Raw genomic sequence first — 26074 nt, forward strand, 5'->3', positions numbered from 1 at the left:
ATTTATATTACATATGGACAGAAATACGTTTATTTCGCCTTGGTGTTATTATGCAATAACAGGGTTATGCTGGAAGGGGTCATATAAGCTTCAAGCGGAAACCAAACTGCTTCTCGGTTTACATACGAAAGGGATTGTCCTCCATTTGAACTCGAAACCGGGACTAATTGGCCACAAATGCGATACGTCTGCCGACTTACTCACGAAGGACAACTGATAAAAATACATTGTACTGATCTTTACATACTTATTAATATAATTGTCAAGTCATTTCAGAAGGACAAAAAGAAACAATTGCACAAGCGAAACCATTATACAGAATTGCACATGAACAATTTCAAAGTACTGCTGAGTACAGAAAAACTAATTTAGTCCAAGTTAGTTCACTACGACCTTTATTAGTCCAAGCTAAAGAAATGTACAGCGACTTAATTTGCATATCAGTAAGAAAAGTGAATAAAATACGAATTATTTGAGTCCACTTTGGCTCTGACCCATTCATACATAAATAGATATCGATGATACTTCTCATTTCAACAAATGCTTATCGTGGGATTTGTATGACCCCCCCCCCCCACACACACAAAACGTTTATTTCAATAAACATCATTAAAACGAAACAATATTTAGAATATTTTTATTGCAATTTCATAACAATAATAACAAACTATGAAAAAATCACAAAAGAAACATTCATAAACTTATTTTAAAAAAATAACCGAAAGTTGCTTTTGTAGAATAATCTCTTTGAGTAATGAATGAGGAATTTAGGTCTGAATATAATACGAATAATATACGGGAGTGAAACGTGATAACCCACAAATGCGTATTCATCTAGATTATACGAACACACACACTTTTACGAACATTTTTCGTTTTTTGGTTTAATTCTTTTTTCTTCTTTTTTTAAAAAAATCAGGTGGTTAAAACCAGCCAACCCTGCACAATATTGCAAACAAATATATTACATTTACTCACACAAATTAACCACACATATTATGGAAAACATACTTAGGTACAGTACAACATACACTCAATTATCACACAAAATATACACGAGTAACAAACTTAATTATCTGTTTTCATTTAAAGAAATTCGTGATCTTTGTTTTGATTTGTTTGTTTTACAGGTCAACAAACTCTTCAATTTCATCTGATGTGTGAAATACGTCATTAGTAACATTTGGTTGACATTCTCCTTAAAGTTTTTACCTTTGCGTAAACTTTAGATGAGTTTGGCATACGCTGTTCTTTACGTCACTGCCTACTTTGTCTTTATCCCCTTTACCATTATTAGATGGATTATGTTTCTGTCCCATTCTTCCTTACGGCTACCTCTGGATAACTGAAAACCGGTTGAAACTGCATTCTTCTGTTTGGAATCTGTCCAACATTAAAAATTCTTGTATTGTGTTACTTCGAACTATTCTAGCAGGATGTTCAAAATTTCTATTTACCCATTATATTTTTTTTACCACTGTTTACAATAGTTTTCAAAAGGAATACACTTTTGTTCGAATTATCCAATTTCGAAATAGAGTCCGCTGTATATAACCTTCTGTCCCCCACATCCTCAACCTATGATAGATGATTCACCTCTTTGATGGAAGCAAACGATTTCTGCAACTTTGGTGGATTGTTAAGCAGAAAGGAAATTTAAAAGTTACTGAATCATTAATTTGTTTCTTGCATTCCAGATATAAACAGAAATTTGTAGTATATACTAAATACCTGTTTAACTCAGGAGTATAGTGTTTCTTATGATTGTTACTTATGGTTTGTGCAAATAAGATTAGACTTAACATGAGACAATATTTGTAGAGCTAAGGCCAGACAATATACTAGAAGTCTGGCATATAGATGAACTTTTGACCAAGCATGTTATATAATTTATTTGCTACAAGATATGGTAGTTACACAGTCTGGTTGCTTTGCAGTTACATGTTACTTTCTTATTATTACCACAATATAGTTACCGAAACAACAAAACATGAACAGTATTTAATTTATATCCAATTCAGATCACTTTATACAGGAATTTCCACTTCAAATCTGACTTGGATTAATCTAACCTGGCAGCAATGAAGAAACTTCTGGAGAAACTTTTTAAAAAAGCTGAAAGTATCAAGTCAGTTTATATTACGTACACCAGGAGACTGTTCCTGTAATTGTTACTCATTTGGATTTGTTAAAAAAAATTGACTAGCACTTACATTTTGTGATCAGCTTTAATATAGTATCATACGCAGTTTAAAGTAAATTATGACAAAAACTTTGTACAGAATTAAATAAAATATATTGTCGAATACTAACACATTTCTCAACAACCGGAGAATGTTGAACTTAGTACTGCAGTGTCACTTCACATACAATATAGTCTATATAGTTAAGACTGTCAATTACTGCGTTCATAATACATACAGTGCAGATATATTTTCAGCAGAACATATTGAAATAAATTCATAATAAAGAAACACTATTTCACACCTAAAAATTAGTAAACAACTTATCAATTGAAATATAGGGACAGTTTTCATTGTCTTCATTTAAGATCTACGATTTACGAATACTATATAAAGAACCATTTAGATATAGTTTATCAACAAACATTGGGCGGCTTTCTAACAAGATACATAAGAAAACTTCTAACATGTATACAAATCAACATTTGGTATTAAGGCAATAACAACAAGTTTGCTTTTAAAAAAAAACATCTTTGAGATTAAAGTAAGTTTGCTTAATTGTCTAATAAATCACACACACACACACACACACACACATCTCACGATTTTCTAATTGCACTATTTGCGAAATTATATCCACTTACAATAGTTACGAATATAAGAAAGGAAGAAATTCTACATTTTTCCTACTATTTAACTACGGTGCATTCCATTGTTCCAGTGTAACATCTCGATTCTTCCTTTTATTTATATTATTATTAAGGTAAATCACGACTTGCAGCATGTGATTTGGAAACATAAAGTTAAAGATAGACATATGATTGAAGTTTATAGTAGTTTAGCAATTGCTCGTATATAAATTAGAAAATGACAAATAGAAAAGAAGTTTAAAACAATAAACAAAGATCGCAAAAGATACGCATTCCCACAATTATGTTGTTAGAATAACATTCTTAATCTATATTCGGACACAAGGCACTTTACTATTGTTATTCAAGAAACCTCCACTATAATGCTGATACAATAGCTTTCAATCATAGTTCATGAAAGGAACTAGACAAAGGCTGCTAACATAGCTAACTTTTAACCTCGGAAAAACACAAGCGAAATCTTAACATTATTTCGCAGAGACCACTCATATTCAATAAAAAGTGTATTTCATTTGCTGTAGCACTGCAACGTACTACTTGCTCTGTGATCGAATATTCTCTCCATTATTTCGTTGAAACAATACCTTTAAAACAACAAACTAACTTATTTTTAATATTTTTTTGAAACAAAAATATTTACAAATCTCTCACCTACGCACCCTTTTACACACACACACACACACACACACACACACACACACACACGTACACACACGCATGCGTGATCTAGACACGAGCCAACATACTATCTGACTTATTTAATATGATGTATGTACACAATATTCAAATTGTTGCTCACAAACAATTTCCAATAAGTTTTGCTCCAACAATTAGATGAATATCACCGACATTTTTAAATCCAGGTTTTAAGACTGGATTTCACGTGATTTTCTATTATAATACGTTTTTCGTTCTTACGCATGGTATTATGCACAAAAAGAAATACAACCCTTACACATAGTATATACACTTATTTTTATCACATTACAACATGAAATAGAAACCAAAATAGTCACAAAAACAAAAGAAAAAGACATACATTGAGTAATTCAACACTCTTAAAAACTAATAACACACAGATCATTTTACGTATAAACATACACATATATCAATGTGTATGTGTCCTGATTTACTGTAATACTCTTATACACCTTCAAATTTAATTACACTTAAATGTCTTCTCTGTAGGTTATAACATCTATATGGACATAAAAGTGGAAGGAACGTATTACACAATATATAATGAGAATCGAAAGTGTCGAAATGCATTATCTCATTGTCTTTTGAAACCTCATAAATTAAAATAACTGACACTGGTAACAAACACATATGAAAATTCAGAAAAAAAGAAAAGATGATATGCACAAAGAAGGGGAAAATTGTTAGCAAACACTAGTCCTGGTGTATGTGACCAATATTGAGCACTCCATTTTGCTCACTTCGACTTCGACGATGACTACGATTCGTTTCTCTGCCTCTTGACAATTTAGTTGCTCCAGCCCCTCCATCCTGAGAACTAAGTAACGCATGTACTGACAGAGAGACATCAGTGGAGAGGTTAGCCTTGACTTTCGTTGGACCGAATTTTGTAAGAAAGAAACCGGCTGTGGCACAATACACCTTGCATACAAGGGGACAGAGGATATTCTGATGGATTGTAGCAGCTGTCCGATAAAATGGTCCTGAGAAAGGATCCAAGACTGCTGGGCACAGCATGTGATTAAGATTCACCTGTGCAGGCTATAATAAAGAATAAGTTATATACAGAATTCTCAAAAATAAATAAATCTTAATAAATGGCAATATTCTTACAAGCTATAAAATGTACATTATATAGCAAAAAGTATTTTAACATTCATTCGGGACTTGTGACTTTTCTCGTGATGTTTCTCCTTCTTAACATTGCGTGATGTGCTATCACAGTATTCACATTACATGGTAAATGGCTCAAGACGGGAATGAATTGCAATTAAGAAACTGATAGATGAAAATCATGCAGAGACAACTTAGATTAATTATACTAAATTTCAGTTGAAGTAGTTCATACAGTTCAGGTCTAAGACTTCAAGTAGGCCATTAGGTCAACCCTATGTACTCTGCTTTGAGGAAAACTATGACTGTGATTTTGCAAATCATACAGTCAACATCGGTAAAAATTCATCAGGGTATCAATTAAACATTCACTTTCAAATTCCAATTCTTTATATACAACTATTTGCCTTTTTCTACAGGTCTAATTAACACAGAGAAAACAGGCTTCTCAGTTTCTTTCAAACAAATAAAAAGTTATTTTATTAGAAGATTTTGCACTAATAATTAACCCTTTTAGATTCTTTGGCACATTGTGCCCCGCACCATATCACCAATTATCATCCCCTAGAACATATATGCTTACCCAGGGGTGAGAGTGGATCTGAAAATGTACGGGGACGCATAACGTCACGTCGCCCCTCGTGCCTATCTTTGCTCATTGTAATTTTTCTTTAGAAAGTAGGGGGACGCCACAGATACTTTCTGGAAGTGAGGGGACATCCTCCCGCGGTCCCCTGCACTTTTACCCCTGTGCTTACCTCAATGTGATTTTTTTCTTTTTTTGTTTCATGTCTAACAGGGTATAACGTTATAACAAAATGCATTCTCCGCTCTTTACGTTCGACGATATACGGCGAGGTCACTTCAAGTTTGGCCTTGAAACGAAGCCACGTGTTTTGGGGTAACAGCAATATTTGTTTTGCTTACAAGGGACGTATGAGAACCGTGACAGCTAGATATTTATGACAGTTGGTACCCTGACTAATTATGGATCGCTAATCATCGTGCTGATAGTCACTTGGTGCGGAAATGACTTGTTTACCCGCTACGTGTAATACATATACCGAGCAGTGACCGGGTAAGACTTTTAGCAACACTGACTTAGCAACATTTTGCTTCGTTTCTTTCACGTTTTATGTCAATTGTTTTAGTACCATAAAATGGTATATGTTCTATTTGAAAAACTATAGTTTGTGTCAGGGTAGCAACACTGGCTGTATGACAGTACTGTCGTGTTCTTTGTCACGTGTCCCTCTCCCGTAGGTATCTGGCTATTGGCACACATTTTTCATTTTCTGCTTTTTTTCGGCGTTTTTGGGTTATAACTTGGCACAGCCTCACCAGATCATTGCTTGGTATATGTATTATACGTAGTGGATAAACAGGGCATTTCTGCACCGAGTGACTATTAGCACGATGATTAGCGATCCAAAATTAGTCAGGGTACCAATTTTCATAAATATCTAGCCGTCACAGTTCGCATACATCCCTTGTTAGAAACAATTGAAGGAAAAAAGTTCATCAGTATTTTAGGCCCATAGTCTCATATATTGAGAAGTGAATTATACAGCGTTTTAACCTTTTTCCTCTTCTTTTCTCCACTTAAATCAGAAATTTATTTCTGTAGTTGTCGTTTGTAAGCGAAAGAATGTAGTGGGTGGTGTTTTAAGTGCTTGTGTTGTGATTTATTGTACTGTTATTAGTTGCTGACAATTGATTGGAGTAATTTGAAGGCATTGGGTGACATAACAGAAGGATAAGGGTGGTGTTACAGGGTTCGTTTCTCTCATACAACAATATCCTGGCATAACTCCACTTGATTTGTTCCACTGGTGTTTCGTTACAAGATCATATAGTGCCAACAGTACATCCATTGATGATATTGAAGGCACGTGTGCATCGATCACCACACGGATACTACATGATGTGTGTGGATCCCTATGCCGCGCTGCCACTTACGGAGGTATGTGATGCAGAATAGCTGGAATATTGAACATCTTTTGTATGTGATACGGTAAGTGATGCACGTACTTTGTTTTACACACCCTAGCGTGTAACTTTTCGTTATCAATATGTCATTTACCTACTCCCATTTTTGTTCCATTGATTTATTTTCCGCTGTGTTCCTACTACGAACCAGATAAGTTTATCCGAAACAGGACCCATTTTTGGACCCAGTGAAACGTTAACTTACCAAAATTTCAGGCATTGTGATTAAGTTAAAGGTTTTTCAGGTTTTGCAGGCCCAACAGTAAATTTCAGACAAATTCCAGATTTTAAAGGTTTTTCCCGGTCAATAGACTCTCTGTTTACAGTTTCACAGAATTTCATTATCCAGGATGTTCTATCTCAAACATGCAACGAATAGCAACTAACAATCACATTGACACTATATGAAGCTGCCCTACACTATAATTTTCATCATTGCTACGTTTAGGAGTGGTATTTCGTAAAGTACAACCGGACATAATATTTCAACCTAAACACACATACTTCGTACATGCACTTTGCAGAGTAATGTATTCCCATTTACCACTTTATAGAACTGAATTCTACTAATCTGCTATCAGTTACGTTGTTCCAAACATCAGCAAGGTCATTGAACCATTGAAAGTCTACGCTTCTTGGTAACGAGATACCATCTAGTGGCTCTGTCGTAATATCCGATTGCATTAGCTTCGAGGCACCACTTTTGGATAAAAACAACTAATTTCTGCTATTCGACACATTCCTATGATGTTGAAATATTTATCCTTGTAAATAATTTTTGTTTAAATTGACCAGATAAGCCTAAAACCCAAAGAGAGATAGCACAAAATAAACACCATTTCTGTCTATTTGAGAATTTGTAAGCCCAAAACAAAGATAACTGAAATGAAATATTGAAATCAAAAAAGGAGAAATTCAAATTTGTCTTTATTAATCACACTAAGTAAATGAAGAGGCAGTAAATATAATTAAAAAATATTAGCTTACCACAACATTTGTTTTAAGAATTGGAGCGGTTAAGAAACTAAACGAACATATGGATCTAATACGCCATAATATTAATAAATAGCAAAATATAACGATTCTATCCAATTTTAATCAAACTTTACATACTTTGCGTGCAAAAAATTTAGATAAGCCTAAAACTTGAGTCTTCTGATAGGCAAGAGATCTAAGAAATGCAAATGCACATTAATAAGATATATTATTTATTAGTTAAAAATGTTACTCAGAATACACAACTAAAAAGAGTCTTCTTAAATTAATTGCAAAAGGACGTTATATGTAATTAATTTACATGATCACTTAGCTTTTCTTAAAGAAAAAAAAATCTTACCAAGGCGAAGGCTTGCAAAATGACGAAATGGTATACGAGAATTATGCCATATGACAAACAACACCAACTCATATCTGTAAGCTTCTCTGCATTGTACACACCTAAAGAAAAAACATATTGAAATTATTTAGCTACATGAAAAGTGTAAATTTCCAATACATCAGTTTATTAGTTTTGACTTGATTAACTAACATTCATACAGTATTTAACCAATAAAAGGAATGGATACAGCTATTATTAACTGCGAAATTCAATAGGAGACATACAGGAGATCGAATATATTTTGTTTGAAGTGAGTGCATTGGAGTGAGATTAACTGCAAAATTTTTCGAACCATATACTAGTTTCCATTTAAAAATGAATTACGCAATTTTCACCGAATAATAATAATGATGCGAAGAGTCTCAGTGCAAAGAAAGTAGACATGCTGAAGATTTCATTTTGAAAAGTACAACAGTTTAATATATATAAGAGCCTATTAATTCTGAAATCCATGTTGATATTATTTTCTTGTTGCACATGAGTTGTAGTACTGCGGAATGACGATCGACTGGATATAATTTGATACTTTACACACAGAAGGAACGGATACAGCGATTATTAACTGCGAAACTCAATAGGAGACATCCGAAAAACTCAATAAACCTTTATGATGCGGAATGTATTATATCCTAAGATAGTGACCACTTCAATTACATGGGAAAGAACACACGAAAAGTGTAGGAACTCCCACCCATTAATTACACGCTAATTACTACGAATTATTGTAATTATTTTGCAAACTTCTGGCAATAATGTAATTTTATTCACCCCAATAACTTAATACTGGCAAGAAATTCCTCTTCCCCCGACTCATGTGAATTGTGTGGTCCTTTTATTATCCGACTCATATTTCACTCACGTTTGCTGTTGTGAGCTTCTTCAGAGGAACACATTTCTAAAGTTAAATCTTGAATTTCTTTATTCTCTACATGATAGTTTTATTCTTCTGTGTAAAAGGAAGTACGAATACTCGTTTTCAGTCCTGAATTTGTACTGAATAACATTTAATTGGTAAAACCACTGTAAAAAATAATACTCATACATCATTATACGTCCGTCAGAACTCATAACCGATTTTATCACTTGTCCGTGAATCATATTTCATTAGGACTAACGAACCAAAATTAACCCCAAATAAATGAAATCTTGACAAACAATGGAATTATATTATTAATTTACAAGGCAACCAAACAAAAAATGAAATGAAATCTTTGAATTTTACATCCCACGGTTATGCCGGTTAGGCTAAAGGAGACGGTGATGATGAGTGATGAATGAAATGGTGGAATGAAGAAAGTGGGAGGAAACGGGAGAACCCCGAGAAAACCCATGCACACGGTGTTTGTCCACCACAAAGTCCACTTGGCGGGGGCTGGGATCGAACCCGGGACCCCAAGCACCAGAGGTGAGGTAACCAAACAAGTTCTAGCCGTTCTAGAGTAGTGATAAACAGAGCAATACAGTGGACGGTACGTGCCTTTATGTTTCGAAGTAATCTCCATCAGCATCAACACATTTTGCCACCGTTCCTGCAGCTGCACAATATCTTGGTGATAAAATTCGGCGGTCGTGGATGCAAAGAAGTCCCTCATTTGCATCCCGCAGTTCTCCTTCATTTGCGAAGGATCTCCCACGGAGGTAGTTGTGGAGAGAATGGAACAGATGATAATCTGTTGGTACAAGGTCCGGTGAATATGATGTTGCACATACAGACCTTTTTATGTGCTTTTGTTTATCAAGTTTTCGTTTAGTGACGTCAGGGTGAGTGACGTGTATTACCTTACGCCCTCTAGTGACAATACGTAAGGGCAGTTGTAGTAGCGAGATGCACACACACACACAGTTACAGTTCGTGTTCTGTATGAGTGCTGTGCGCTGGAAGTTGCTGCTCTGTAGGAAGCAGTCGTATGCAACTATCGTAGAGTGGGGTACACAGATCGTGTACTTGTCTAACACATGAGTTTAATAGTAAATGAAGCGAGTATAATTACGTGCTCCGGTGTGATTTTTATAGCTACTGAAAGTTAGTGCTGCAGGAAGTTGGGACGTGTATAATATTGGACTCCAGCCTGTGCACAGGACTGACAGTGTGAAAATCACGTCGAATCTTCTAGAAGATAGGAAGATCAAAGGGAGCATTACCTGTAAGAGAAGGTTTTTTCTTTTTATCCAAGACGACGAAAGGAAACCACGCTTGTGGAAATTGAGGTAAGGTACTCACGTATTCTATTTAGTTTTTTTTTTATATATATATATATATATAAAATTTCCAACATACTGGTTATGGGCCCAGTGTGCTTAATAAGGCCCAGTGTGCTTAATAAGGCCCAGTGTGCTTACTGAAATTTTCCGAAACTGCTGTGTCTGGTTTTAAGTGCTTGAATAGTGCAACGAATGGCTTACGCATTATTTTAGGCGTGCTAGTGACATATGCATATTCTAAGTGAAGTGCAACTGTTGTGGTGTGAAGTGCAAATAGATTTATTGCATTTTACGTTTCCTAGTAGTAAAAGTCGAGACGCTTGTATTAAAATACACCTAGTAGGTCAGTTGGTCTGTGTCAGTTTTGTTTTCTTTCTTTAAACACGAAGATGGATTTGTTAAAGAATATAAAGCCGTTATCGTGTGAGAAAGAGTGGCCCGTATGGAAAAGAAAAATTAGGGACTTATTAGAATACCATGAAGGGACACTAGAAGTTATCGATGGCAAGTTGCGAAAACCGGAACCGTTAGAAGATTCCGCTTCAGAAGCTCAAAAGAAGAAATATAGAGCAGAGGCTGACGTTTACCGGAAAGCTAATAGTTATGCGAAGTCGATGATAACTAGTGCAGTAACGGACGAAGTCTACCAGAAGATAATGGAGAAAGATACGGCTGAAGAAATGTGGTTAGCTTTAAAGAAGCTATTTGAGGCAAGTTCCACAGATCAATTGTTCAAGATTTGTATGGACTTTTTCGCCTTTTCTTGGAGTGAAAGTGAAGATGTTTCCACACACATAGCTAAATTGAACAGTTTGTGGATGGAACTTAACAGTGGATTGAAGGACAAAGGACATACTGAATTACCGGATCTTTTGTTGATCTGTAAAGTGTTACATATCCTACCCAGTACTTTTGAAACTTTCAAATCAAGTTGGATGTTGCTGACCAAAGAAGTACAACGTACGTTTGACGAATTGACTACACAATTGTGTATGTTCGAAAGGAACTTTGTACAGCGGTCACCAGTAGGCAAGTACAAGGGTGCGCCTTCAGAGCAAGAAGCATTAGTAGTGAATCCGCCGAAGCAATTACAGAAGAAGGTGAAGAAAGACGATATTTGTAATTACTGCAGACGAAGAGGGCATTGGGTTCGAACGTGCAAAAAGTGGATTACAGATGGGAAACCGCCTAAGAATAAGAAGAAGAAGAATCAGAAATCTAGTGAAACCAAGTTGACAATTGTCTATTCTGCGAACGAAGAATGTTCTACAGAAGAAAATGGACCTTTCGTTTGGTGGATTGACAATGGTGCAACGAAGCATGTAACACACACACCCGATTTCTTCCTCAATTATCAGAAGTTTGAGAACCCGAGTAGTATTTCAGCAGCAGGTAAAGAGAAGCTGCTTGCATTAGGGAAAGGTGACGTCAAAGTGCTTTCAAAAATGAAAGGCAAGAAAGTTGACTTAATCCTTACGGATGTGTGGTACGTTCCGAATATTACGAAAAACCTGTTCTCAGTTTTGGCCGCACAGGATAGGAATAGGAATAGTAAATTTACGTCCTCTACCACAGAGTGTTTGTTAGAAGTGGACGGAGTTGCTATTGTTCAGGGCAAAAGAAAAGTACAAGGGGCATTGTTCAAAGGGCAGTTTGAACCAGTACCCTCAAGTAATAGTGAAGAAGTGAATGTTGTGATGTCTGATAAAGCTCTTTTACAATTGTACCATAGCAGATGGGGACATCAGGACAAGCAACATATCAAAGATTTAATGAAGAAAGAGCTGAATATTTCTGTGAAAGATGAAAATGTTTTCTGTGACTCTTGTATTTACGGAAAAGCGCACAGACTACCGTTTAGTAGTAGAAAACCTTAATCTTCAGTGGGACAGTTATTATCAGCAGATGTCTGTGGTCCCTTTAGTGAATCGTTTCAGAAATACAAGTACTTAGCTATATTCAGAGACGATTATTCAAAGTACAGGTTTGGTGTTTTTCTACATCAAAAATCAGAAGTGAAAGATGCCTTGAAACAGGTGTTAGCCAGTGCCAAGGCAGAAGGACATACCATTAGAGAGTTTCTTACCGACAACGGAGGAGAATTCGATAATGCCGAAGTACGGAAGATACTCAAGGAGTATGGCATCCATCAACGGTTCACAGCGCCTTATACACCGGAATAAAATGGGGGTAGTGAGCGTGAGAATAGAACTATTGTGGAAATGGCAAGAACATTCCTTTACTCTAACCAAGAAGTGCAATTTCCGCAAGAGATGTGGGCAGAAATGGCCTCAACAGCGATCTACATTCTTAACAGGACCGGAAAATCTTCACAAAAAGGTGTCAGTCCATATGAACTTTGGAAGAAGAAGAGACCAAGGATTAAGCATATGAGACAGATCGGTTGCAAGTGTTACGTGCACATTCCGGTACAAAAAAGAAGAAAGATGGACAGGAAAGTCAAGCAAGGATATCTCATTGGTTACAATGGAGATGAAGCATATCGAGTCTGGATTAAAGAAGAAAGAAGAGTTATTATCTCCAGGGACGTCATTTTCAAAGAGAGTACACTTGAAGAAACGTCTAAAGAAGAAGTACAACTACGAACAAGGGACGTTCAGAGTAGAGAACCGGAAGAGATCTCAAAACCTATAGTCAAGCAAGAATCGGCAAAAATGAAAGATGATAAACCGCTAGTATTTCCCAAGCCGAGTACGAAAGAGAAATTTAATGGTCAGGGCATTGTGTTGCGAGACCGAGCGACTCTGAAAAAACCTGCAAAATACGACGATTATGTGATGGCCGTAGAAGAGTTAGTTAATGACTTAGACAGTCTCAGTTCCTATGACGAAGCCATACAAAGCAAAGAAAGTTTTGAATGGAAGAAGGCAATGGACAAGGAAATGGAGTCGTTGCGCGAGAATGAGCCATGGGAACTATGTGATTTTCCGCAAGGAAAAAAGGCAATTCCATGTAAATGGGTGTACAAGGTTAAGAATAACCCAGATGGTAGCATTGAGAAATACAAAGCGAGACTAGTGGCGAAAGGTTTTAGTCAGAAGAAAGACATCGACTACAAGCAGACTTTCAGTCCAGTGGCAAAACTTGGTACAATAAGAGCCATGTTGAGTGTAGCAGCGAATGAGAGACTACATCTACTTCAATTTGACGTATCCACAGCTTTTCTCTATGGAAATCTAGAAGAAGAAATATATATAAAGCAGCCAGAAGGGTACCAAGATGGCTCAGAAAAGGTGTGCAAACTTAAGAGAAGTCTGTACGGATTGAAGCAAGCACCCCGTTGTTGGAACAGAGGGTTTGGTGATTTCTTGCTTAATGTGGGTTTTAAGAAAAGTGATGCTGATCCATGCTTTTTTATTCGGGAAAGAGATACGGATAAAATTCTCTTAATTCTTTATGTGGATGATGGCCTGGTCGCATTTAGTAATAAAGAAAAAGTTGATGAATTCCTAGCGACACTGAAAAGCGAATTCAAGATAACTGTTTAAGTAGAGGCTCACTACTTCCTAGGATTGGAAATAGAGAGGCGTGACAATGGCGATATCAAGATACATCAGACAGCATACACCAAACGACTGCTTCACAAGTTCCATTTTGATGCGTGTAGAGCAGTAACCACACCTGTTATTAAAATGAAAACATCTGAAGAAGAAAAGGTAAACAAAGACTATCCTTATCGCAAGGCAGTGGGTTGTTTGATGTATCTCATGCTAGGTACGAGACCAGATATTGCCTACAGTGTGAGTGTGCTTTCAAGAACGCTTGATCATCCTACAGACACTGATGTCATGAGACTAAAACGTGTATTTAGATACATAAGAGGTACTGTTGAGCTAGGAATTGTTTATCAGCATAACAAGAATACAGGTATTCTTGAATGCTACAGTGATGCTGACTTTGCTGGTTGTGAGAAAACAGAGAAGTCAACCGCGGGAGTTCTTGTACTGTATTCTGGAGGAAGTATAAGTTGGCTGAGTCAACGTCAAAGTATGGTAACGACCTCAACCACAGAAGCTGAACTAGTAGCAGCTACAGAGGCGGCGAAGGAAGTCATCTGGCTAAAACGGCTTTTCCAAGAGATTACACAGATGGAGAAGATGCCCGTCATTCAAGTCGATAACAGCGCAGCGGTGAGACTTGCAGAGAACCCGGAATTCCACAAGAGGACCAAACATATTCAGACCAAGCAGTTCTTTATTCGCGAAAAGGTGACTCAAGAAGAATTAGGGGTGAACCAGATCTCAACACAAGAACAGCTGGCAGATTTGCTGACAAAGCCTCTCATGAGAAATAGGTTAGCACTACTTCGTAACAAGATAGGCCTTGTAAATTAGAACATAGTTAGTTGTAAATTAATTGTATATATATGTAAGTAACTCAATATTGTTATCCATGTATCATAATGTTGACGAAAACTTGTCAACAAGGGAAAGTGTTGCACATACAGACCTTTTTATGTGCTTTTGTTTATCAAGTTTTCGTTTAGTGACGTCAGGGTGAGTGACGTGTATTACCTTACGCCCTCTAGTGACAATACGTAAGGGCAGTTGTAGTAGCGAGATGCACACACACACAGTTACAGTTCGTGTTCTGTATGAGTGCTGTGCGCTGGAAGTTGCTGCTCTGTAGGAAGCAGTCGTATGCAACTATCGTAGAGTGCGGTCAACACAGATCGTGTATTTGTCTAACACATGAGTTTAATAGTAAATGAAGCGAGTATAATTACGTGCTCCGGTGTGATTTTTATAGCTACTGAAAGTTAGTGCTGCAGGAAGTTGGGACGTGTATAATATTGGACTCCAGCCTGTGCACAGGACTGACAGTGTGAAAATCACGTCGAATCTTCTAGAAGATAGGAAGATCAAAGGGAGCATTACCTGTAAGAGAAGGTGTTTTCTTTTTATCCAAGACGACGAAAGGAAACCACGCTTGTGGAAATTGAGGTAAGGTACTCACGTATTCTATTTAGTTTTTTTTTTTCTTTTTTATAAAATTTCCAACATGACAGTGTCTTCCAGCCAAGTTTCTGAAGGTCCTCCTAGGTCCTCTTTCCATGTGTGGCTTGACATAGTCATGCAGGAACAGCACAAACTTGCGATTCACTAATGCCGGCTCCTTCTGCCACAACGCACGATGCGCCCTTTGGAACTCCTGAGACAGTAGAGGTCAATAGTGATGATCTGACCAGGTGGAAGGACCTCGTAATGCACGACTTGCCGATAATTCCAGCATACAGAGAGTATGACCTTTCGTAGCTGCAGAAGTGGTCTTGAGGTTTGAGGAACAGGGTCACGTGGTGACAACCACTGTCCTCGATGGCTGCTTTCAGCGCCTTGTCATCCAACACATTTGGTCGTCCACTGCGAGGTTCACCCTAAAGTCTCACAACTCCCAAACGGAATTTCTGGAACCAAAGCCTGGCGGTGCATTCGTTCACAGCATTCTCTCCAAATGCCTGGTATACGCGGCGACTTGATGCACCAGCTGACAGGTCCGCTTTAAAGTCATACAACAAACACACACACGAACAATCTGCTTCCATATTTCCATTTCTTTTCGACACTGGACGAGCTATGACTGCTGTATGTCCACAACGTGCCTGTATTACTGAATGTCGATGGTCAGACTACCTTCAGTCGCTTGAGGGGCATGTTCATCATTTCATTTTCTCTCTATAAGCACATGAATAACAGGACGTCAAAAATGGCAGGTATTTTTTTCGTTACCTTGTATATTGAATTTGCAAATTAGTAAACTAAAGCTCAGAGTATTTACAGTTACGTTCGTTAACAAGCTTTACTTATCAACAACGGAACAATAGAAATCAAATTAAATGCACATATTCTATGGCCGTGTAATGAAGTAAGCATTATTATTCACGGTTGCTCTACCAATTAAATTTTGTTCAATACAGATTCAAGACTGAAACGGAGCTTTTGTATTTCCTTTTGTACAGAAGAAACAAAACTATAATGTAGGGAAGAAGGAAGTTCAAGATTTAACCTCAGGAAATTCATTCCTCCGAAGTTCACAACAACAAACGTGAGTGACATATAACAAAAACGACCACCCACTTATAGGTAAAATCTTCACTTATTTATAACATAGCTGAGTAAAAAATGAGATCTACAACATATTGTGTATTACAGAATGACTTCTTTTCCTTCTATGGATAAGATTTACATTCAAATTTGTTTTGCATGTTTGTTTCGTATACACGTAGAAAGAATAAATGTTGAGTTGATTTGCTATTTTTCTGTGAAATCGGATATATTATTGTTGTACATTCGAATTTACACCTTGTTTTATCAAGAAATTTGATAACATTTTAATTAAGCAACTAACATTCGAACAATCACTGAAAGAAAAGCGATTATACGTTAATTGAATAACATTATAGCTAGGAGAGATTAACCAATTTCTTAATAAATTTAATGTATATTATTTTCTACGTGAATGCAAGTCTTCATTTCATCACTTAATTTGAGTTTATTTGATGTGATAGAGCAGTGATTCTCAATCGCAATGTCGCGAAACAATTTTGTGTCACGCAGCCGTAGGATATGTCCCAAAATTTTAGGATTTAAAAATCAAGAAACATTTAATAGCAATTAGTGAAATCAATTTTGAGACAGATTTTATCACCCAGAGCCTGCAGCGGGAGTAACATTGATCAGTACTACATATAGTTACTACTATAGAGAAATCTGCAGTCTTATACTATGTAATAAAACGAATGTATCGCAATGTTTTCGACATCCAGTAAAGTGTATTGCCAGTTAGAAAAGGTCGGAAATCATCATATTAGCGTGTGTAATGAAGTCAGAAGAGTTTGGAAAGGAAGAGAATTCGAATACAAGCAACAAGAATTCAGAAAAGATTTTGTGATTGAATTATTACGGGAATATTTGCTGTTTGCAAATAAAATAAGTCTCAATACTCAACAATGCAATAAGTTTGTAATTTTTGTATTATGCTAACATATGATAATTTATACTGTTCATTAAACTGACCTACCTACAGTTCAAAATATCAACAATAAATACCAGTAGTGGTTTGTGATCTATAGAAGCAGCGGCTGCAATATCAAAGGTATGTACATAGCGCAAGTGTTCCGCTCCGCCAGTATTCTTGAGTCTTATTCAGAATATATTCAGGAAATATTAAGAAGAAAGTCTCTTCAAGATTTATATTTATTGGTTTAAGTATATTCTCTAATACTGATTTAATATATAAGCTATAAGCTGGTTCCGTTTTTTTTTTTTTTTTTTCAAACAATCATGTCAATGTACGTTTATACACTATTTATATACAAAACTTTCATACCGATGTTATTGAACAAGAGATAAATTGAATGTATAGCATGTGCTGTAAGCCATGAATCATGGCGTAACCCAAAAACAAGAAGAAACAAGAAAATTGCACTCATGCACGCAGTTAAACAAAATTATTTAATTAAATAAAATATACATTATTTTAAACTGAAACGTTTTTCTTCGTTCTTTTCGAGCTTCAAATTTTTCTATCACGTGATTGAAATCTGAAATGCTGCTCTGCAAGTCCCTCTAAATAGAAAGCATCGCTGCCGCAAATATTTTCCGCTTTATTTTCTTTAGGGTAGAGAAACACCTGTCTTCTCCGACAATATGCATTTTGTTAGCATTTCTTTATATGAATATAAGGACCAAGTCCATTTTCAATAATCAGGTAATTTTGTCTGCTGTTCCACTACAAGAAAGCACGAAATTTAAGATTTTTTCCTTCGAAAATATTTTTTTTCTTTTCTTTCTTTCTTTTCTTTTTCTTTCTTTCTTTTTTTTTTTTTTTTTTGTTTAACATTCCACGCAAATTAGAATAAAGAAGACAGATGATTATTGAAAGTGAATGATTGTGAAATTAATTTTTCGTGCTCTCCCACCAGAAATCGAATACGGGACCATGTGCATAAAAGACACAGAACTAGGCATTAGACCAATGGTAGGACATTTTCTCCTTCAAGACATCATTTACAATATATTAACATTTGGAATGATTTGTCAGTTTTCAATCAATGGGTATTATCGTGAATTCGAAATCATTGAATTTGATGCTGAAAATTCCCTCAATATAGAATTTCTCTTTTGAGAGTGATAGGAGTATATTTCAAGGTAGGAAAAAAGAACGAATTGCGATTGCAAGCGCTAGATATATTTGCTATTATCAACGTTAATTTGATTTGATTTGGTTTACTATTCATTCTGTACATCATATTACATGTATGTTTGACTTTTGAGTCTTCCATATTTAATTCTTAACTGTACCGATGTTTCAAATTGGAGAACTTTGTGAAAACAAAATCAAGCAATATCTCAAGCATAAAGAGAATATGTTTACTTGTGTGCATAGTAAGATTATTATTCTTTCAGTGTCATAAATCATTTCCTAGATTCTAAGTTACTCGGGGTCTTTGGTTCGATCCCAGGTCACGTCGAGAGGGCTTTGTGTTGGACGAACACCGTGTACATGTGTTTTCTAGGATTTATTTTGTTCCCTCCAACTTTCTTCATTCCACATTTCATTAATTCTCATCATCTCCTTTAACATATGGCCATAAAAATATTAATGAGAGATTGATTACAAATTACTTAACTGGGTGGAGTGGGAAGAAATAACATAAATATTAAATCTCGTTAATTGAATTTATACTTCAGTTTTTCACTAGACATACTTCCTGGTATTCCATGTTGGGATCTCCTAATTACATGGCTGGTAGTATGACAATATATACATACAAAAAATTGCTTGAGAGAGCCGATCCGGACGGTTCTTGAGGCAGTACGTAATCTTAAAAACTGAACCGATATGAGCACAAAATTAATATACGAAATTATTTTATACTTTCATAATGAATATTTAGAACCAGCAACGCCCACAGGATTTTTCTCACCCGTAAAGAAGAGAGAGAGAGAGAGGGGGGGGGGGACCGATACACAAGCGAAGTATCGAATATACATACTTTGATACAAACAATATTCTTCATGTAATATAATAATTATTGACGCATATTTCATAACTTTATTAACTACAGTAAACGTATTAAATACTGTAGTGCGTGGGTAAGCAAATCTAAATTTTTGAGAATGTATTTCGGAGAACCAAACCCCTTTCAAAAATCTAGGGTGGAATTGTCCCCTTTTACTCTCCGCTACGAGTGTCTATACTTAGACCTTTACTATAAAACTACCGTAATACATAATCTTGCTTATCTCAATCAGAAAAGGATAGAGTCTGCGGAAGGGGTGCAACTTCGGGAAGGCAAAGCCCCCAACATTATGCCTCGAAGAAACATTACTACCACCAATTGCGTATTTGTTCTTTGCGAGTTTGTGTTTTGTGAATTAGTCTTTTCTTCCAAGCTTCTTTATCTCACCTACCCTATCAATTGAATCAAGGACTGCCAAGTAGAGGAATTCGTAACTATTACAGAAGCTGACTATATGAATCCTACCGGTTGCCATAGTAGGTGCAACTGCGAGCGAACAATACGGGAAGATAAATCGATGAAGGTATAAATCCTCTTCCCCATGTTAAGAGATAGGAGCTCGCTGCCATATGCTCAATGTTACTGCTTCTAGTAGCAATGCTCTCTGCAACTGAAAATGTAAATCTCTCTCTCTTGCTTTCAGTTTTTTAATTGATTTTTTGAGAAATGCATCAATAATGTCTTGCGCTCAAGAGCAAAGGTTCATTTAATACTGAAACTACTTTAATACTTAAAAATATCTTTAGTGATAAAAAAAAATATCCGATTACACAACCATGTAACATATAATACCAGCCGTCGCTTACGCAAACACATACAATAAAAACATTGTACATAATTATAGAAAGAATTATACATTAAAATGAAGCAGAAAACGTTTAAAGTATGAAATTGTACTGTTCTCATTATTTGCAACAAATGAAGTAACTTTCTGCAGTATGACTGTCAACTTACTATGGAGTAATTATTACTGCAAATAATTTAATATTTTCGATATGACATACATATATGTACAGTTTGTAGCAACAAAATAATTGCATCATCTAACCCACGCAAAGAATATTGTTTTTGATGATTCACAGCAAATAATACTGATCATATTAAACATTACATCTATCCGAGGCTTTAGTTGGTATGTGTTAATAGCTTATAAACTAATTGTTTACATAATGTCATAAGTTATGTCTGTATTATATAATAATCTCGGTATGTTGCTCTTGAATAAAGTAACACTATTCATGTTGCACACTATGACATTACAACAATGAAATGAAAGACATAATGAATTTTTAAAATAAACAAAAAGTTCCTTTTCCTACAAATGTTTCTCTCAGAACTTCATATGCCATCCCTTAGTCGCCTTCAGTGCTACCAGCCTCTGTGACATGCTGTTCACCACAGTATGCACTGGTGCCTTAAGGTGCTCTATTTCGTGGTACCATACGGCAACAATGGTTTCAATGAGCTTATCATGCTCTTAAAGGTTTTTCTCTGAAGCCTACGAAATTGAGGTGTCACAAATCCTCAATGGGGTTCATATCAGAGGAGTTCCGTGGTCACCACAACCGGTTAATGATCATCTCAGAACACCACGTATTAATTACTCATGCTCTGTGACAGGGAGCTTTATCGTTTTGGAAGATGAAGTAATCTTAATTTTCTCACGGAAAGTAATCTCTAGCAGTTGGGAATAACCTTTTTGATAATACTGTGATGTATTGTTCGGCAAAGGAGGTCCAGTACAGATTTCCAGTCTGCCCACAACTCTCGAGGTGAAACAACTCCATAATATAACACTTGGACTGAACTTTTGTGTTGCCAAAGCGCAATCACTCTTCAGTTCCTCAGCCTTCCCCATTCAGAGCGTGACACCGCTATCATTTCCAGTCACCATAAACTTTTTGTCAGAAAATATTACGTCAAAAGCTTGATGATGTGCGCCTACGTATACCTCCGGGCCTTAAGAATATTTCAACTTGAAACACTTGAATTTTTAAAGTAAGTTTTACTTATTCGGAATGTAAACTATGTACTTCATTAATAAACTAAAAAGCTACTCACTTCTGTTCCTCCGAACAGGTTTGGACGAAAAAAGTGAGTACTGTTAGTTTCTTGATAAGTTTTAATACGTTTAATGTGTGTTTCATACGATCTGTATCTAATTAGCCTAATTTTACGTTATGTTGAACAGTATTAACATCGAGGCATATTTTTAGGTTGTAGCATCTAACGCTAATGAAAACAAAAGAAAAAAAAGTAACAACGTATCTTGGTACTTTTCCTACTTATCAAAATACTGCATAAATATAAGATTATTACATACCTCCCAATCTAAATAAATAATATGGCACTACCATCATCATTGTATGCTGAATCCAGTACACATGCCACTCAAACGGCAACTAGAAGAAATATAAAACCATAATTAGATATATCCAGTATATTAAAAATACTACGCAAACCAAAGCTGTAAAACTGCATCTTAAACTAATACTCATCTTTAAAGTTTTCTCGTTTCAACTATGATTACTAAAAATATCATTAATAATTATGAACAAAACCGAATTCGTACGCGTTCCTATAGATAAATGAAAATACTCTCGAATTGTATTTTGTGTTTAACACCAGACTTTACTAGTACTACTACTACTACAATTATTATTATTATTATTATTATTATTATTATTATTATTATTATTATTATTGGTTTGAACGAAAAATTCGAATCTTTCGTTATAATGATTGTGAACTTTGGAGACCGAACATATATTTTATATTTGTCATTGTACACTTATCAACTATGTCGTTAGTTTATATATTTTTATCGCGATTTTCTAAAATTTTTCTCTTATACTTTTACTAAAAAGTATTCAAATTGATGTTTATCTACAGCAAACACACACACACACACACACACACACATATATATATATATATATATATATATATATATATATATATATATATATATATATACATTAGTTAACAACAGATGGGGTATGTGCACTTATACAGATCCTTATTTTCAAATTTATGTACATGAACACTTCATTTAGTTTTGTATTTGTTAATGACTCTTCATCATTAGTTTGATAACATATTTTCAATGTAGAAAATGAGTATTATTGATTTATTTACTTATTTTGTTGTTGTTGTTGCTGTTAGAGCATTATGCTTCAATTTGGAGTAGTTGACTCTTTCCGTTTTTGCTCTTTGCGAACATAGACACTATTGAACAAGTAAAGGAATTACAGTATAACTGAACTGCTTTTGTAATTCTATAAAGGTAACCAAGAATGTTCTGTCGCTTTCTCATCCACCGCCTTCTAACATCGATATGTCACCTAAGACATATCCGGAAGATCAAAAATAGTCCCCACCAGCATCGACGACCTTCTGCCAACGTTCTGGAAGGCCATGGATTTCATAGCGGTAGAATTTGACGGGTCGTAAAGCAAAGAAAGTTTCAAGTGCATCCTGCACTTCTACTAAAACTGGCGTCCTCTAAGGTGATTATCCAAGGAATGGAATAGGTGATAATCGGACGGTTCAATGTCCTGAAAGTATGGCGGATGCAATAGTGTTTTCCATTCAAGGCGTAGAATGATGTCCTGGGTCATCGGAGCCACGTGGGGCTTAGCGTTGTCCTGTAACAGGAAGACCTCTTTGTGATTCAGAAGTGCTGGCTCCAGAGTTTTGAGTTTTTCTTAAACACAGCTCAACTGCTGACAGTACACAGTTGCATTGGTGCTCTGACAGCTGGTAGCAATTTCCGAAGCACGATGCCGCGAGCAGTCCACCAAACAGAGGAGGACCTTTTTCTGGTGCAGGGCTGGTTTCGACTGTTTTGGAATTGGTTCATGGGATGCACGGCGCCGTGGAGCTTTGTACAGGACCCATTTCTCATCACATGTCAACAACCTGTCCAGAAATAGCCCCTTTCTCAGACGAGACAGCAAAGAAGCACAGGTGTCTGCTCGCGTAGTGCTTCCCAAGTTGATGGAGGTGCTGCCGAATGACTGAATTGTAGTCCCAGTTCCTCACATGTCTGGCTATTATTCGCCTCAATTACTGCCTAAAGTTCTTCATTTTGTACATGTGTTGGTCTTCCGGCACCTGGTCCGTCTTCGAGTGTTTCGTCACCGTCCTTAAACTTGTTAAACCACCGCTGTACTGTCCGCGTAGTCACGACATCCTCACCAAAGGCCTAGCATATCTTCCGCCCTGCTGCAGTGGAGTTTGACAACAGTTTGAGCTTATACAACATACACGCCCTTATAACGCTCTCTGGAGATCCCATGTTCACTCTGTCCTTACGCAAGTTCACGGTGTAACTGAACTGCCACTACCAGGTAGTATGTTAGATATACCCACATGAACAACTGACCTTCGCCTATTTTCATTCGCATTCGCAGTTCATCAATCAGTTCCGTGAGAGGATGAAGGCGAATATATTCTGGGCTCGTGCCCCCCAAGCGGACCACAGATGTTAAATTAAGTCCAGGTCTGGTGATTTGGCAGGCCAGGGTAAGCCTTCAACTTCATCTACATGTTCCTCAAATCATATCGCAACAGCTCAGCTGTGTGGATGAGCACATTATTAGCCTGGAATATGGCGTCATTGGCTGGAAACAATCCAGACCATAAGATGCACCTGATCTTCTAAAATGGCGACATTATAACGGCAATGAAGTGATCGATAAGCACTACCACAGGACCCACTAAAAATCAGAATATTGCGGCTCACACTATTACTGAGCAGCCACCACGCTTCACGAATGGGCAGAGGAACATAGTGAATCATATGTTTCTTTAGGCATCCGCAACACAAACACGATCCGTGGTTTGAAATTAGATAAATTATGATTCATCTGAACCATATTACTTGTATCCAGTGATGAGCAGTTCATGCTGCATGTTCGCGGCACCATTGCCGTCGTATTAAATCATTATGATCCCTAATGTGCTTTGAAACATTGTACTGAGAAACTAATATATTTGAATGGTAAGTTTAAAATATATAACTTTTGTTATTGTTTCCATTTCTTTTACCACTTAACTGTTGCGCCAAAGTTGTATTTTGTTTTTTATGTCTAGCTTGTAGTGTAATATGCTTGTATCTTTATCTTAATAATAACGAAAGTATTATCGGCGTATAAGTTCTGCGTTTAATTTACTGGTAGCTTATTCATGTATAGCAAAAATAATATAAGTATGAAGTTAAATTCTAGTATATATATATATATATATATATATATATATATATATATATATATATATATATATATATATATATATATATATGTGTGTGTGTGTGTGTGTGTGTATTTATTATGTCGAAATTTTCAAACGGAACCCCCACCTACGTCAGCGTCTTTTAAAATACGTAAAGGAATATTGCTGTTTTAATCAACATCTCAAAACTTCCATTATATAATGAAAAAGCTTTGTCGGTATGGTTTAGCTTATATGATGAAGGTGAGAGTTTCCATTAAAAATTTCAACATTAATAAATATTCCAGAGCCTAACTTACAAATATATGGTTTAAATCGAACTTTACACAACGCTGTATTGCATTTTCTAACACATGTTTACTTTAATAGTGGATTTTTCTCTTATTACAATACAATAACGACAAAGAAAGAATTAGTCAAATAAAAATCGACCACCAACTTTTCCAGTACCCTTCTAATAACCTTCACAACGTTCTGAATGTGCTAATACAGAAATACCGCCAATATCTATCAAAATATTAACTAGAAAAGTAAAAATAAGTAAATTATCAATAAATAAATAATATCTGCAATGATAACTAATTAATAAAGGTTAACTTTTTTCATTTAAATAGGAAAAGAAACCTAATACATCATGTGTCTCGCTCTTCTTTGTAACTTCAAAAAAACATGACACACACATATATTGTAGAATATTTATAACCCACCTTTAAATACTAGGACACCAAGTGATGAATGCTTAGGAAAGGGAGAGGAAATGAATTAAAGCAACATCCAGTGCAGGCAGCAAAATCATCAGTGCATCATGCTACACAGCGATCCTACAAAAGCAATCATAAGCAAAGTAAAGTGACGTCAACAAAAAAGTGATAAAAAGTAATTTATTTCAAAGACCAGGAAAAGTACGTATGTACTCGCTAATTATAATAATAATAATGAAAGTAACTTCATTACAATATTAAGAAGTGTCTAACTGATACGTGCAGATCAAGTGATCTACTAATATGTACTATCTTATGATTTTACTAATGGGTTTCTGCTGTTTTTTCTACTCTCTTATGCTTGGCATGCTACATACATAGTGTAATACTATATGAAAACTATGGACAGAAAGATATATTGCAAATTTAATATTGCTAAAATAGAATTTTAAATGAAAATAAATTTAGCGAATCGTTTATTGCCATCTGATACTCGTATACTGTATACACACACACAACAGCTGCAATTAATTTGTCATGCACTAAAAGAAAGATAATAATATAAACAATGGCAACTTGGAAGAAGCAGCAAGAATGCATGTAAATAATATATATCCATTACTCAGCATGGAATAATAATAATCAAACATACATTGAATAACTTTCTTTTTTGATTAAGATAATTTATGTTATGATGGTAACCTATGAAGAAAATCAGCGCATTAGTCTTCAGACTTATATTATCATACTACATAAAAATAATAAATTCAATATTTATCATGAATAAAAATCAAGTGCGTGTTTTAACAATAGATACAGTCACTCACATTAATATTCGGCTTTTTTTTTAGGAATCGCCAAAAGCAAATTAGATTTGGATG

General features: G+C 35.8%; 1 protein-coding gene across 1 annotated transcript in view; it reads right to left on the minus strand.

Moving 5' to 3' along the window:
- Nucleotides 1-233: 233 nt before the first annotated feature.
- The window catches only part of LOC145693206 (transmembrane protein 164), a 117092-nt gene continuing 91251 nt past the window's right edge, over nucleotides 234-26074 (minus strand). The window contains exons 4-6 of the mRNA XM_081768990.1: nucleotides 21581-21659; nucleotides 7971-8071; nucleotides 234-4573 (exon numbers count right to left, since the gene is read on the minus strand). Coding sequence (XP_081625116.1) covers nucleotides 4226-4573; nucleotides 7971-8071; nucleotides 21581-21659 — 528 coding nt within the window. The 3' untranslated portion in view covers nucleotides 234-4225. The remainder of the gene's footprint in view (nucleotides 4574-7970; nucleotides 8072-21580; nucleotides 21660-26074) is intronic.

The sequence above is a fragment of the Thermobia domestica genome, chromosome 8, assembly GCF_964235325.1.
Source record: "Thermobia domestica chromosome 8, izTheDome1.hap1.1, whole genome shotgun sequence".
Taxonomy (NCBI): domain Eukaryota; kingdom Metazoa; phylum Arthropoda; class Insecta; order Zygentoma; family Lepismatidae; genus Thermobia; species Thermobia domestica.